The following is a 13,786-nucleotide window of genomic DNA, read 5'->3' on the forward strand; positions in this document are numbered from 1 at the left end:
GCCGCCCCACGGCCCCGCCGCGCCCCGCAACTGCTGCCGCCCGACCCGGAAGCGCTCGCACCGGAAGCCGGAAGTCGCTCGGTAGTGGAGGGGAGCAGCGCGCATGCGCGGCGCGGGAGCGGGGAGCGAACCGGTACGGGCCCGGGGGGACGCGGGGGGATTCGGGGCCTCGTCAGGGGGTGCAGGGGGGCGTGTGGGGCCCTGGCTGTCCCGGAGGGGTGCTGCCGGGGGGTGGCCGTCGCTAACGAGTTGGGGGCGCTTGGGGAAAGGGTTTGGGCCTTGCTGAGGGGCTGGGAGGTGTTTGGGGGGCTTGAGGATGTTTGGGGGGGCTTTGACTCCTTTTGAGGGGCTCGGGGCTGTTTGGGGGGAGGCTTGGAGGTGTTTGGGGGGGCTTTGACTCTTGTTGAGGGGTTGGGGATGTTTTTTGGGGGGGCTTTGACTCCTTTTGAGGGGCTTGGAGGTGTTTGGGGGGGCTTTGACTCTCGTTGAGGGGCTTGGGGGTGTCTTTGGGGGGAGGCTTTGACTCTTGCTGAGGGGCTGGGAGGTGTTTGGGGGTCTTGGGGGTGTTCGGGGGGGCTTTGACTCTTTTTGAGGGGCTGGGAGGTGCTTGGGGGGCAGTTGACCCTTGCTGAGGGGCTGAGGATGTTTGGGGGGGGGTTTGACCCTTGCTGGGGGGCTGAGGATGTTTGGGGGGGGGGGTTGACCCTTGCTGGGGGGCTGAGGATGTTTGGGGGGGGGGGTTGACCCTTGCTGGGGGGCTGGGGGTTTCTGCGGCCTTGCTGCAGAGGCCTGACCCTTGCTGGGGGGTTCGTGTGCACGTGGGGAGGGGTGAGGGGGGTCTGGGAGGGCCCCGAGGCGCCGGGGCAGCGCTGAACCGCAGCGCTGGAGAGGGGCTTTGGCCCGTGGGCGGTTTTGGGGCTCCGGGGTGGGGGAGGCTGGTGGGGCTGCACAGCTGGGCACATCTGGGGCAGGAGAAGGGGCCGAGTCCGTGGTGCAAGACCCGCTCCGCTTGGAATCGCGTCCGTTTGCTCTGCGCTGTGAGCTGCAGATCAGGAGAGGCGCTGGTTGTCACTCGCGTCGCTCTTCCTCCTTTTTGCAGACTCTTCCTCTGCAAGCAGCTGACGCGCAGCAGCCCCCACCATGGATTTCCAGCACCGTCCCGGAGGGAAAACGGGAAGCGGAGGCGTAGCCTCTGCCTCGGAAAGTAACCGGGACCGCAGGGAGCGGCTGCGGCAGCTGGCTTTGGAAACCATCGACATCAACAAGGTGAGCCTGCGCCTCTGCCTGCGCGGGGGCGAGGAGACGCAGGGCTGCGGGGGCAAGGAGACGCGGGGCTGCGGGGCTGCGGGGGCAAGGAGACGCGGGGCTGCGGGGCTGCGGGGGCAAGGAGACGCGGGGCTGCGGGGCTGCGGGGGCAAGGAGACGCAGGGCTGCGGGGCTGCGGGGGCAAGGAGACGCAGGGCTGTGGGGCTGCGGGGGGCAAGGAGACGCAGGGCTGCGGGGGGCGAGGAGACGCAGGGCTGCGGGGGGCGAGGAGACGCAGGGCTGTGGGGCTGCGGGGGCAAGGAGACGCAGGGCTGCGGGGCTGTGGGGGCGAGGAGACGCAGGGCTGCGGGGCTGTGGGGGCGAGGAGACGCAGGGCTGCAGGGCTGTGGGGGCGAGGAGACGCAGGGCTGCAGGGCTGTGGGGGCGAGGAGACGCAGGGCTGCGGGGGCGAGGAGACGCAGGGCTGCAGGGCTGTGGGGGCAAGGAGACGTGGGGCTGCGGGGCTGCAGGGCTGGGTTGGGAGCGTTGCCTCAGGGAAACAGCGAGAGATTCGGTGGAGAGCTGAGGCCTGGAGTTAAAACCAAGCGTTTTGATTGTTGTGTCACTTTGGCACGTGTTCTGCTCGTAACTTTTTGATAACTCTCCTCCTAGGACCCTTATTTTATGAAAAATCACCTCGGCTCCTACGAGTGCAAGCTCTGCCTCACGCTGCACAACAACGAGGTGAGCGGGGAGCCGCCCGGCTCGCCCGGCCGCGGCGTTTGGAACGGTAACGGCCGCGGAGCGGGGCCGGGGCGGGAGGAGACCAGGGGTGCGTAGCGGCGTGTCCGCGCTGGGCCTGGCAGCTTCTGGCAGGTCAGCCGCCGAGAGTATTTGCAGGTTTCAAGATTCCTCTCTGCTAAGGATTAAAATTGTCAACGCGCGACGTCGCCTCTTCCCTGTGACAGGTCTCTGTCGGCGCAGGAGCAGCGCTGTCTTAGTTTGACATTTTTCTGCCTTGTTTTTGGTCGCAGGGAAGTTACTTGGCGCACACCCAGGGGAAGAAGCACCAGACCAATTTGTAAGTCGTCCTCTGCTCTGGCTTTGTCCTCCGTTACCTTTCAGACGATGCTTGTGTGCATCCATCAATCCGGAGCTCGGCTCGCGCTGTTCCCGAGCGTCCCCTGCCCGTCCGCGTTCCCTGGCGAACAGCCCGCCGCTGGCCGGCCGGCACGGACTGGGTCTGACGCGACAAACGGTGCTGCCCAGCTCCAGAGCGAGCTCGGGTGCAAAACCAGTTGTGGATTTTCTGAAGGAAGAGGGAGAAAGGGTTTTGAAAGCAAACTGAGCCTCGTCAAAAGGATCTGCTTTCATGAATGCCGGGGAGGAGAAGTTTGTGATTCTTATTTTAAGCAATCTGGTTTGCTTTGGGTTGGGTGGCTAGCTCTTTTTCATTTGAAGAAGTAAGTCTTCTCAAGTCCATCCCTGGAGACGGGCACCGAGGCCACCCTGGGAGCGGGTGAGCGAGTTGAGGGGAAGGCGTGGATGCAGCCGGCCCGGAGCGGTGCCTGGGGAAGGGAAAGAGCGGATTTTCCCGGCGTGCTTTCTGTGGAGCGCTGAATGTTCCCTGCTGGGGGATTCCGGCTGCTCCCGGCGCAGCTAACCTTCTAAATTTGGCACGTTTCACGTTCATCCAGGGCCCGTCGAGCTGCCAAGGAAGCGAAGGAAGCCCCTGCTCAGCCTGCACCAGAAAAAGTCAAAGTGGAAGTGAAGAAATTTGTGAAAATCGGGCGACCGGGGTATAAAGGTACGGGGTGCCTGGCGCGGGAGAGGGCTGAGGCTGCCCGGAGCTCGCCTCCAGTGCGCTGCTGTGGGGCTGAATTATTTATCAGTCTCTTCGGCAGGTCTGTCCGTGAATGGGCTTAGCTCCTGGTGCCCTTTATCGCTTGAGCTGCCCACGGAGCTTCTCTTTATGGCCGCCGGTCGGCTGCGAGCCGCTCTAATAACGGATCGGTGCGGCTCCGTCTTCCCGCTGGCGTCAGTGGTCACGCAGGAGACGCTGACGTTGTTTCAGTCTCTCTTCTCCCTTCATTGTGTCGCGCCGCCTTTCGCTAACGCTCGTAAATCGCTCACCGCGTGGGTAGCTCACGGTTTTTCTCTCAACTCCCGGTTGTTTTGGCCTTCAACGCAAAACTCGGCAGCTTTATTTCCCGGCGTCTTCGCCCCACGGCAGCTGAATTTCGGTAGAGACGCTTCGTAGCTTCAGTTAAAGACAACGTGGTGTTTTGTTGGATAAGTGGGGGAAAAGTCGTGTGATGCTGTGGTGTCGGAAGCCGTGCGTGTTCTCTAGGGTGGAAATAATCCTGCCCTACGCTGCTGCGTGATGCGCTGAGCTTGTTTCCTTTGCAGTGACCAAACAGAGGGATCCGGAAACAGGCCAGCAGAGCCTTCTCTTCCAGGTAAGGGCACTGTTAAAGTTCCTGGGGTTCGGGTTATCGAGGTAAAAGTGCTGCTCAATGAGCAGTTCTTCGCAAGATTCATGAAATTATAAAAACCCCACAAAACACGACCTTACCCTGCTAGTCCTCTGCTGCGGATCCGCTGTTGCAGCTGTCAGGCTGGTGCCTTTGGTGGCACTACGTTTTCTGTTTGGCGCCGAGGGATTCGTTTTGCGCGGAGGAGGCGGCGTGAAAAGGAGACGTTCCTCTTAACGCCGCCTTACCGCCCCAACAGATCGATTATCCGGAGATCGCCGAGAGCATCATGCCTCGTCATCGCTTCATGTCGGCCTACGAGCAGAGGATCGAGCCGCCCGACCGACGCTGGCAGTACCTTCTGATGGCAGCGGAGCCCTACGAAACCATAGCTTTCAAGGTCCGAGGGGGATGAACTGGTTGTTGGGAAAGTCCCCTTCCCGTGTTCTCCAAGGGATTAATTCCCAGTGAGCGCCGTTACAGACTTCAGGGGGTTAACGGGGCGGGAAGCGGGCTGGCGAGGACACGACTGGAAGTCATTAAACCCTGCTGAGAATTGGTGCGGGACTCCTGAAAACCGGGCTGCGCGCTGCGCTCTGGGGAGCCATGGAGTTCTCGGCGTCTGGCGCGGAGCGGAGCCTCCTGGGCTTTGCTCCCCAGCCTCTGTGCAGATGTTCGGAGCGGGTTTTTGCCAGCGCGCTTGTCCTTGACCGATAGGGAAGGAACTTAATTCTTTCCTGCCCCTATCTCTAATAACATCCGAGAGCAGCGCGTCTCCCAGAGGCCTGGAATAGCTGCGGTTATCTTGCAGGCTCCGGTGCTAAAAAGGGCCGTTGAGCTGATCTAGCGGTGCTAAAAATAACTCCGTGTTCTTTTTTTTTCCTTTGTCGCAGGTGCCAAGCAGAGAAATCGACAAAGCAGAAGGGAAGTTTTGGACCCACTGGAACAGGGAAACCAAACAGGTAGCAGGAGCGCTGCAGCATCTTTCTTAAGCGTTCCAGAGGGAGCGGCGGGGCGGGGCGGGTGGCTTAGCGCTCAGGAGAAGTTTCGGAAGAGAAGTGCGGGACGGGTCGTGGTGCCGGGAGCGCTGCCGGGGTAGAGCTGCGGAATAACGGGCCGGGAGAGGCGCGAGCCGCGTTCCTGGAGGCAGGGAGCGGCTCTCTTGCGTGATGGCACGGAGTTGTCCTGAGGATTAATTGTTCCCTTCTCTCTGCTTTTTTCTCCCCTCCCCTCCCCTCCCCAGTTCTTCCTTCAGTTCCACTTCAAGATGGAGAAGCCCCCAGCTCCCCCAAATCTCCCTCCGGGGCCCCCCACCGTGAAGCGGCCTCCCCCACCTCCACTGATGAACGGCTTGCCCCCCAGGCCGCCTCTGCCGGACTCCATGCCGCCGCCGCCTCCGGGAGGGATGACTCTGCCTCCTATGCCTCCCTCCGGCCCCGTGCCGCCGCCGCCCGTGCCGCCTCAGCTGCCGCCGGCGCCCGGCGTGCCCCCGCCTGCTCCTCTGCCGCCCATGCTGCGGCCGCCTCTCCCCGCGGAGGGGCCTGGCGCTATCCCCCCTCCGCCTCCCTCCAACTGAAGCCCCTCCTGCACTCGGGCCGCTGGACTCCTCTAGCTCCGATCTTTTTATATGCGGATCACGGCCGATTCGGAGAAATCTGGTTTGTGTGCCCGTGAATTTGACCAAATCCTGTAGGTTCATTAAAAGGTTTCCCGTTTTCTCGCCGGTTTCCTGTGTTCTGGTTAAAAACATTGCCGTGTGTTCGCTTTCTTTAGCCCTTAGACACGTGAAACATCCCCAGTGCGGTTACAGTTTGGAAATTCTCCACAGAGGAGGCGAAGGGGTGGAAATCTCCGGGCACTCCCCTCCTCACGGAGTGGGTCCCTCAGCGCAGCTCAGCTGAGCCCCTCTGGGACCGCTCGGTGCGTGTCTCCCAGCTAACCAGCCAGTTCAAGCTGCTCTGCCGTCCTTTCTCGTCCCTTTGGCGATGGGGGGGCTCGTCAGAGACACCCGAAAAGGATTCTGTTCCTGCACCCCCCGTCATCACAGCGGTGGGCGGCATTTTCTAAATGCGCTTTTCTCTGCCTTCCTGCTGCGTGGTGGCCGCAGCTGGAAGATCGTCGCTCCCGCTGCGTTTGGAAACCTTTCTCCTCCCGCTGCCGGCGCGCTGCGCCGTAGCTCGGGCGCCGCCAGCGTGAAGCTGGAAACGTCTTTACCGAGGAAACGGGTTTGGGCTGCTGCTCAGGCGTCCTTGAAAAGCGCTGGCCAAGGTTTCGCTGCTGGTTTGAGGAAGAATCGTCCCTGCCCGGTACGCGGCCGCCCGGCTCCCACCCACTTACGCCAAGTGTCGGTGCGCAAACAGCGCGGCTGTGGTGGTGGCAGGGGTCTCTGGGAACGTTCAGTCAAATTACCGAAGCGGCAGTGATTTAAACCTCCGTTTATTGTTGTAATTCGTTAAACGTTGTCTGCGCTCTTGGGAAGCACCTGCTGTCACGTGTGGTGTTTATCGTGTGTGTCCTCCCGCTAGGAGCCTGCTTTTGGCAAGCGTTTACTCTCTGTGCTTTTGTTTACACCGAGCGTTTCCTTCAAACAGTCGTTTGGTTCTCGTGAAAAAGCAGAAGCTCTGCAATTTCTCCTCTCTGTCCCTTCCAGGATTCATGTCACCGGGTGAAGGTGCAGCTGGAGCTCTGCAGCTCCCTGCCCCTCCTGCTCCCCTCTTCCCACGGCGTGCCCGAGCCTCCTGGGCTGTGCCAGAAGCGCTTTGGCTCAAGCTGAGACGGCCCCGTGCCGCAATGGGCTGCGCGGGGCTCCCTGGCGCCAGGTGCCTGTCCTTTGTCACGGCTTGGCTTTCAGCGGGCGTGGGGCCCTTTGTCCCTCCCAGTTCGGTGCGCGGCCCTTTTGTGACGTGCTGTGGCCAGACCCTGCGCTCTGATCTGCAACGTCTTTGGGAACCCGGTGAAGGGCCTGAGCGTGCGGCGGAACGTCTTCGCCGGTACCTTTCCCCCTGCCCTCTGTTACAAAAAAAGAGGAGATGCCTTGGACGGGGGGAGGTTTCTGTGGGGCGGATTAGGTCGGTGGCATTGGAATTCCAAGCCTTCCGGTGAGCACTGGCATCTCATAGAGGGAAAAGTCCTTACACGACGCGTGTTGTGAGGCTTCTGAATTCGAGTCTGAAGCGTTCACAGTCACCAGGCTGCTGCTGCACCCCGTGGGGTTCTCTTTCGCGGCTCCAAGCAGCTGGGGCTCAGAGACGCGTTAGGAGTCTGCAGGGCGGCCTCTCCAAGCCGCAGCCTGCGAGGTGCCAGCCGAGGGGGAGGCTTTCCGTGCGTTTACTTAGTTTCTGTCCATTATCTCCCTCTGTCCTCCCTCCTCCTCATCTGGCTCGTTCTTCCCTCCCGCTGTTTCGCTGCGGATGGGAATAGTACGTGCCAGTCCCCATGAAGATCCCGGCCTAGACAGCCATCCTCCTTTAGAAAATATCTGAAGTCAAGGACGTGCATCCCTACGAGTAAGGGAAACAGCTTCCCTTTTTTTTTTCCATTTCCAATACTAGATGCAAACCCAAAAATAGAACAAAAAAGTTGCTTTGAAACATCCCTCCCTCGTCTCCAGCATGACAGCCGTTGAGTTTCTCAAGGGAGGTGTGTTGTGCGTTGTCAACTCAAGGCCACCGGTTGTTAAAAGGGAGACGCCGTCCTCCCGAGTGTTGTGAGATGTGCGCGAGTGGCTCGAGCGACTGTGTCGGGAGCAGCTGAAGCGGGACCATGAAGGCTGCTCTTCGGGTGCTTTTGCCGTGCCTGGTGCTGCTGTTCCCCTCCGCAGCGCTTCCGAGAAAGGCGAGCACGGGGGAAAGGATTTCCCCAACGAGCCGGCTGGAGCTGAGCCTGCCGGAGGAGCTGGGACTTGACGCAGAGGAGAGAAAGAGAGAAAATGCGAGTTTACAGGAAAGAGGGAGGCCCAGCTCAGCTGTGAGATCCAGGATGGTCGCTGCCACTCGCCTCTTCTCCAAGCCTGACCCGGGAGCAAGGTGCCTGCAGGGGCTGGCTGAGGACGGGGGCATCGGCTGGGCCGGCTCCAGCCCGCACCCGTGGCCGCTCGGGGGGCTGGAAGGGCCTGTGTGCAGGGTGAGAATGGACCAGGACGGGCTGACCCCGCGGCACTTGGAAGTTGTGGGTGTTCTCACCCACTACGAAAGCAGCTTCATCAAGCTCTTGAGACAACGCAGCAGCTGGGACGAGAGCTACCTGGAGACCTTCGGGCTCTGCCCGGCCGCGGAGGCGGGGGCTGCTCTCCACCCCCTGAAGCGCATCCACGCGCACGTGGTGGAGCCGGGGCAGGATCGGTTCCTCGTGCTGCATCTGGAGGAAGGTTGGTGTGGAATCCCTGCGCCGAGGTGGAGCGGGGCGAGCACAGGGCTCGGGGAGGCCAACGCTGTCTCTTTGCCCTAAATCAGGGATTTAAACACAGAACTAAATGTGTGGGGTTGGGTTCCTTTTAAAATTGTGACGGGATGTGGTAAAATGTCTTTCTGGGTACATTTTTAAGAAGCTTTAGTAGTGAAGACAGCTTGTGCGCAACAGAGAGCCTTGTCCCTGCCTGTGCCTATCACCCAGGTGCTCCAGTCTCGGTGGCCTCTGTTCTGCTTTCGAGATGAAGAGTGTTTCTCACCTTCTGCCTTAATGAGACGGCTTAGCACCCTGTCCCAGCTCTGTCCGATCGGGAAAAGAGAGGAGAGGTGGGAGGAGTGGGCCTGGCTGCTCCTGCCATGGTGCGAGCCCGGTCGGCTGCGGCACGTGCCGGTCTCTCACGCTCGGCGTGGCTGAGGAGCCCCGGGTCCTGGGCTGGCTTGTGTAGCTTCACCCTCACACAAAAACCGGCAGCGCGCTGGTTTCCTCTGTTCCGCCTCCGTGGTTACTGCTGCGCTTGAGGGAGAGCACAACCCTTGGTTTTAATCCAGTCTCCTGCCTAGCACGAGGGTCACGGTTGTTCCTCTCTTCTTGAAATCTCTTCCTCCCCTCCTGGATTTTGGATTTTCAGCTGAAGTCGCTGGTGCCGGGCAGCCGCAGAACTGGTTTTTCCCTAGGCAGTGCTGCTGGCTGCGACACAACAGCCGCGATGTCCCCAAGCCGCTGGAGTGGCTGCCACGGGAGAAGAGATTTCCATGGGGATCTGTCCGTGAAAATCTGCCAGAGCCGCTCTGGGAGCGAGGCAGCCCCGCTGCTCACCGCGGCTGAGGCTTTGCCACGCCGCTCACCTCCCTGAAACCGGGGAAGGGGATTTGCCGCGTCCCTCAACCCCCTCCGCTCCCGTCCCTGATGCTCCGGCTGCCGCGTGGGACCGGGGCTCAGCCTCGAAACCCCTTCCTCACCCATCACCCCCCCAAGCCCCCCGGGGCCGATTCACCCGCTCCGTCTCCTCCCTTGCAGTGAAGTGGGAAGCCCAGGCGAAGCTGTGGTTCAAGCTGGTTTTCCAGGCCGAGGTGGGCCGTTCGCTGGGAGAGCTGCGCTTCGCCCTGCTGCTCTTCTACCTGGGCAGCCGAGAGGGGCTGGGCGCCGCGCGCCGAGAGGAGCTGCTGGCCACCGGCGCGGGGCTGGAGCGGGAGCAGGTGGGTGGCCGTGGCCGGTGGGTCCGGTTCTGGGTGCAGGGAAGATGGGAGGGAGGTGATTTGGCTCTGCTGGCCCAGCACCCTTCCCATCCCCTCCCAGCACCTTTCCCATCCCCTCCCAGCATCTCTGCCCCGCCGCACCCTCCCGCCGGGCCGAGCCGTGCCTGAAGATGGAGCTGTTACCCCGTCCGCAGCTGCTGGCAGGGCCAGAGGGATGGCCCGGGGTCCCCAGCCCGGTCTGGGGGTCCTGGCTCCCCCCAGCTCCCCCAGGGCTCTCAGTCCGGGGCAGCAGCCGCAGCACCGCTGCGGGTCCGGGGGTTGGGCTCGCTCGGGGCCCTGTGCCCACCCGGGGGTCCCGTGGGCCTCCCTGCACCCCACAACTCCCAAAGCAGGTGGTCCCGACCCCCCATTTCCCAGCTCCCTGGGCCACCGTGGACTGGGTGACCTGGAGCCAGCAGGGACCACAGCGGGGGTGGGGGGGGCTCATTTAGGCGCCCCCCTTCCGCGATGCCTCACCCGCGGTGCTCCTGTGCCTTTTGCCTCCTCGCAGAGGCTCTGCCTCGCCAGGGACACCCAGTACCTGGTCCTGGGAGCCGCCGTAGCCTCCGTCACCCGCAGCAGCGAGCAGCTCAGCTTCCAGACTTCCCTGGCCCTCGGGCAGCGCCGAGAGGGAGGTAGGGATGCGGGGAGCCGGTGAGGAACGGTGCCATCCATGGCCTCTGTGTCCCAACTGGGGCCTTTGGGATCTTGTCTGTAACGAGGGGCTGTGGGGACACGTGAGAGACCCCGGACCCCCGTCCTCAGCCCCAGACCACCCTCCTCACCGCTCCTCTCCCCACCAGGTGCCCCCTTGCCCCCCACGGAGACCCAGCAGCTCCTTTTCGGCTCTGACGACAAGTGCTTCACCAGGATGACCCCCGTGCTGCTCCTGCTGGCCAAGTCCCGGCAGGAGGAGGGGGCGGCTTTGGCCCCTTCTTCCTACCTCTCCGCTGACGGGGTGGTGGAGGTGGCTCCGTACCCGCAGCTCAGGTGCGTGGCCCTCGCCACAGCTGGGGAAAAACGCAGGGACTGCGAACTGGGCGGGGAGAAAAGGGCAGCCCCAGCCCTTCCGCTGTGGGACCGCATGGGGAGGATGCGGGGCGGGGACCCCTGGGGTGCGAGGGGTCCCTGTGTGACCCTCCCCGTGTTCTCCTCACAGCCCGTTCCAGGCCGGCACCGAGGAGCTGCCATCCCCCACTGCTCTGAGCCAAGCCAACGCTTCGGCCCCCGCGCCCGGCGGCAGCAGCCAGTTCCTGGGCATCCTCACCCAGTTCATCCGCCAGGTCCTGAGCCCCTCCAGCGAGCCCCCCACCCAGCCCAGCTCCCACCACTGGCTGGACTTCCAAGTGATGGAGACCCTCCCTCACCAGCTGCTCAACCTGTCGGAGGAGGCGGCGCTGGAGCGACTGGTGCAGTCGGAGGAGCCATCGGTGCTCCTCTTCCCCCAGGACAGCGGAGCCGTGCTGGAGCAGCACCTGGGGGGCTGGCAGCTGGAGGGGACCGTGCTGCAGCTGCTGATGGGCAAGCTGCAGGCCGTGATCCAGGAGCTGGAGGACATCCCGGCTTTCCAAGCCAACACCGGGCTTTTCCAGCATCTCCTGAGCTTCTGCTACTACCCGCCGGGGCCGGGCGAGGGGCAAACCGGCGATCGGCCGCCCGGCTCCGGGAAGCTGCACGCGCTGCTGCTGCTGAAGGCGCTGCAGACGGTGCGGGCGCGTTGGCAGGAGCGGAGGAAGGTGCTGCGGCAGAACCGCAGCGCGCGGCACCAGGCCCACTGCCGCCTGCAGGAGCTGACCATCGACCTGCGCGACCGCAAGTTCATCGTCATGCCCACCGTCTACGCGGCCAACAACTGCGAGGGTCCCTGCAAGCTGCCCCTCTCCACCCGCGTCCCCAGCTACTACTCGCACACGGTGCTGCTGCTGGGCATGCAGGAGCGGGGCTCGCCCCTCCAGCGGGCTCCCTGCTGCGTGCCCGTCCGCTACTCGGACCAGCTCATCATCAGCCTCTCTGCCGAGGGGCTGGAGGTCCGCAAGTTCCCCAACATGGTGGCAGAGGAGTGCGGCTGCCGGTAGAGGCACCCGCCCACCTCCCTGCTTGCCCTTTTCCCGCTCCCCCTCCCAGTTTGCCCTCGGAGCTGGTGCTTCTCGCTGAGCCGGGCGCTCCCCGCATGTCCTTTCCCCATCGTTCGCCTCGTTAGCGTCGCTCTGCTGCCTGGCATTTCCCTGCGCCCCCTCCCGATGCCGGGGATGCCGGTGGGGCCATGCTACAGCGCAGCTCTGACCCTGTGCTGGGTTTGGGGGGGATCCAGCTGTCGCAGGAAGGCCAGGCTTGGGGGATCTGGCCAGGACTGCGCTTATTTATCGCTCGCTTTCTGCTCCCGTAGCGGCCGGGCAGGGCACGTGGTGCTTCCTCTAAGCCCCCTACCCCCCTGCAGCATCCTCTGGCCATTTCCCAGCCCACGGCCAGTCGCTTAGCCCCCGCCGGCCGCGTGGCTCCAGCTGCAGAAGCAGAAGATGGGGCAAAATTCCCCCTCCACAGGGATCAGCTTCATCTGCGCCTTTACGCAAGGCCCTGTCCCCATGGAGAGCCGCCTGCATCGCCCCACGCTGACCCCGCTGCCGGGGCGCTGCCAGAGCCCGGGGCGAGGCGAAGGAGGGCTGGGGGAGAGCAGCGATCCCGTTACACCTCACACCATTAATAGGAGTGGTTGCAAACGGCTGCCAAAGCACCTGCTCCGCGGCCCTGCCGCCGTCAGCACCCAGCGCCCGCTTGACCCCCAGATCATCTTCCCAGCTAAGCCTGGCCCTCAGCGAGTCCCCCCGGCGCTGCCGCGGGGTCCAGCTCCCCAGAAAGCAGCTCCTGGGCTCATCCTGGCTTGCAGCCCCCTCGGTGCTGGGCCCAGCCCTTGGGCTTTGCGATGGCCCCACAGGGCTGGCGGGGGCACGGCCGGAGGCTGGCACTGTCCCCACACCGTCCCTGTCCCCAGGCCGCACGGGGACTCCTGTGCAGCGAGGATGGGGGGGCACAGAAACACACAAACATAACGGGGACAAGGGGACAAGAGCTTTTCTTGTTTTTTTTTTTTTTTAAACATTCAGTTTAATACCTTATTAAAAATGAAAATAGTTTATTTTAACCTCTATTGATTTAGCAAATACCTAAACCTGCCGTGGGTCGGGGCCGTGAACGTCTCCTGTGGCTGCTACAGCGCTGCATGATAGTGCACTCGTGTTTCGGTCCTAAAAGCGACTCCGTGAACGCAAGGCCTGAAGGGATTCCCCGGCTGACGGGCTCTCCAGCCCCGGCTTGTTACCAGCAGCGATGGCACCGGGGCCTAGTGAGGTCGGGGCGGCCGTTCCCCTGACGTCCCTCCAAGGACAGCAGCAGCCCGGCTTCGTTAGCGCAGACCACACTTCTCTCTTGATTTGCTTTCAATAAAACCGTTAACCGAAGAGCTACGCAGTCTGGAGACAAAATCTCTGTTCACTGGGGTCCCTGCGCCCACCGCGCCGCCCCGCCGTCTCGGGGACCACGAGTGACAATGAACTGCGGGACAGATTTCGGGCGGGGATGGAGAAGCAGCACGAAGCCCAGATGAAGAGAAGCTCCTTCCCCCACCCTTTCGGGTTGCCTTTGTGCACCTAATCCAGGGGGGCCCAAAATCCCTGGGGGAAGCTGGTGCCGGGCTGCCCTGCTGCTGTCAGCGATCCCGGAGCGCGGCCGGCCCGGGGATGTCTCTGGAGAGCAGGCAGGGAACGGCAGGATGCCCGTGCCGGGGGCGATGGCAGGGTTGGACCCCCCTGGATTCGGCGTCATCGAGCCCCTCGGTCGCCCCAGCCTCAGTCGTGCCTCTTGCCCTCCCTGGGCCGGCCGGTGCCATCCCTCCCCGCGGCGGCCGCTGCCTCCCAGGGCTTCCTGCTCTTCTGCTGCCGCCAGTCCCGCTTCGGGCTCTCCCCGCCGCCGTCGGCCCTGCCGGGACGGCCCCTCCACCCCTCTTTCCTGGCCTCATCCCGCTCCCGCCGGCTCTCCTTCCCCTCCCGGCCTCGCTTCTTCTGGGGCTGCTGCTCCGGCTCCCGGGGGGCCCTGGGGGCTCTGCTGGGTTTGTCCCCCGCTGCCCTGTCCTTGGCTCGTGCCTCCCTCCGGCTGCTCCGCTCCTCCTTCCCCTCCCGGGCCTTCTCCTCCTTCTTCTCTGGCTTCTTCTCCCGGCTCTTCTTCACCTCCACCACAGCTGGTGGCACCTCGGGGGCGTCTGTGGGCTCTTCGTCCCCGATCTCCGGTGCTGAGCGGCCAAACCACTTCTTGAAGATCCAAGGCTCTGCCTGGGGCGGGGGGGGGGGACATGGAGGGGACCAGTGATGCAGCCCAAGGGACTGGGACCCCCTCCGTTCCTCCCCCGGGGACGAGATGCTCCCCAGCTGCAGG

At 63.4% G+C, this 13,786-nt stretch overlaps 3 protein-coding genes across 6 annotated transcripts in view; 2 read left to right on the forward strand and 1 right to left on the reverse strand.

Moving 5' to 3' along the window:
• Positions 1–62: 62 nt before the first annotated feature.
• SF3A2 (splicing factor 3a subunit 2) lies at positions 63–5,439 on the forward strand. The gene is made up of 9 exons (XM_086767284.1): positions 63–133; positions 1,100–1,266; positions 1,918–1,989; positions 2,280–2,326; positions 2,943–3,052; positions 3,655–3,704; positions 3,979–4,119; positions 4,613–4,681; positions 4,963–5,439. Exons 2-9 carry the CDS (start codon positions 1,141–1,143, stop codon positions 5,293–5,295), a joined length of 948 nt encoding a protein of 315 aa, XP_086623410.1. The 5' UTR covers positions 63–133; positions 1,100–1,140; the 3' UTR covers positions 5,296–5,439.
• Positions 5,440–7,481: 2,042 nt separating this feature from the next.
• On the forward strand, positions 7,482–11,436 carry AMH (anti-Mullerian hormone). The gene is made up of 5 exons (XM_086767393.1): positions 7,482–8,085; positions 9,144–9,322; positions 9,873–9,996; positions 10,165–10,351; positions 10,521–11,436. The coding sequence occupies exons 1-5, from the start codon at positions 7,482–7,484 to the stop codon at positions 11,434–11,436; spliced, it is 2,010 nt and encodes a 669-aa protein (XP_086623519.1).
• A 976-nt stretch (positions 11,437–12,412) lies between these two features.
• JSRP1 (junctional sarcoplasmic reticulum protein 1) overlaps positions 12,413–13,786 on the reverse strand; it is a 29,469-nt gene continuing 28,095 nt past the window's right edge. For all 4 annotated transcript variants that reach the window (XM_086767525.1, XM_086767524.1, XM_086767526.1 and 1 more), the window contains exon 7: positions 12,413–13,683. In XM_086767525.1, coding sequence (XP_086623651.1) covers positions 13,204–13,683 — 480 coding nt within the window. In that variant the 3' untranslated portion in view covers positions 12,413–13,203. The remainder of the gene's footprint in view (positions 13,684–13,786) is intronic.

This window comes from Chlamydotis macqueenii, chromosome 26, assembly GCF_036417535.1.
Source record: "Chlamydotis macqueenii isolate bChlMac1 chromosome 26, bChlMac1.mat, whole genome shotgun sequence".
Lineage (NCBI taxonomy): Eukaryota > Metazoa > Chordata > Aves > Otidiformes > Otididae > Chlamydotis > Chlamydotis macqueenii.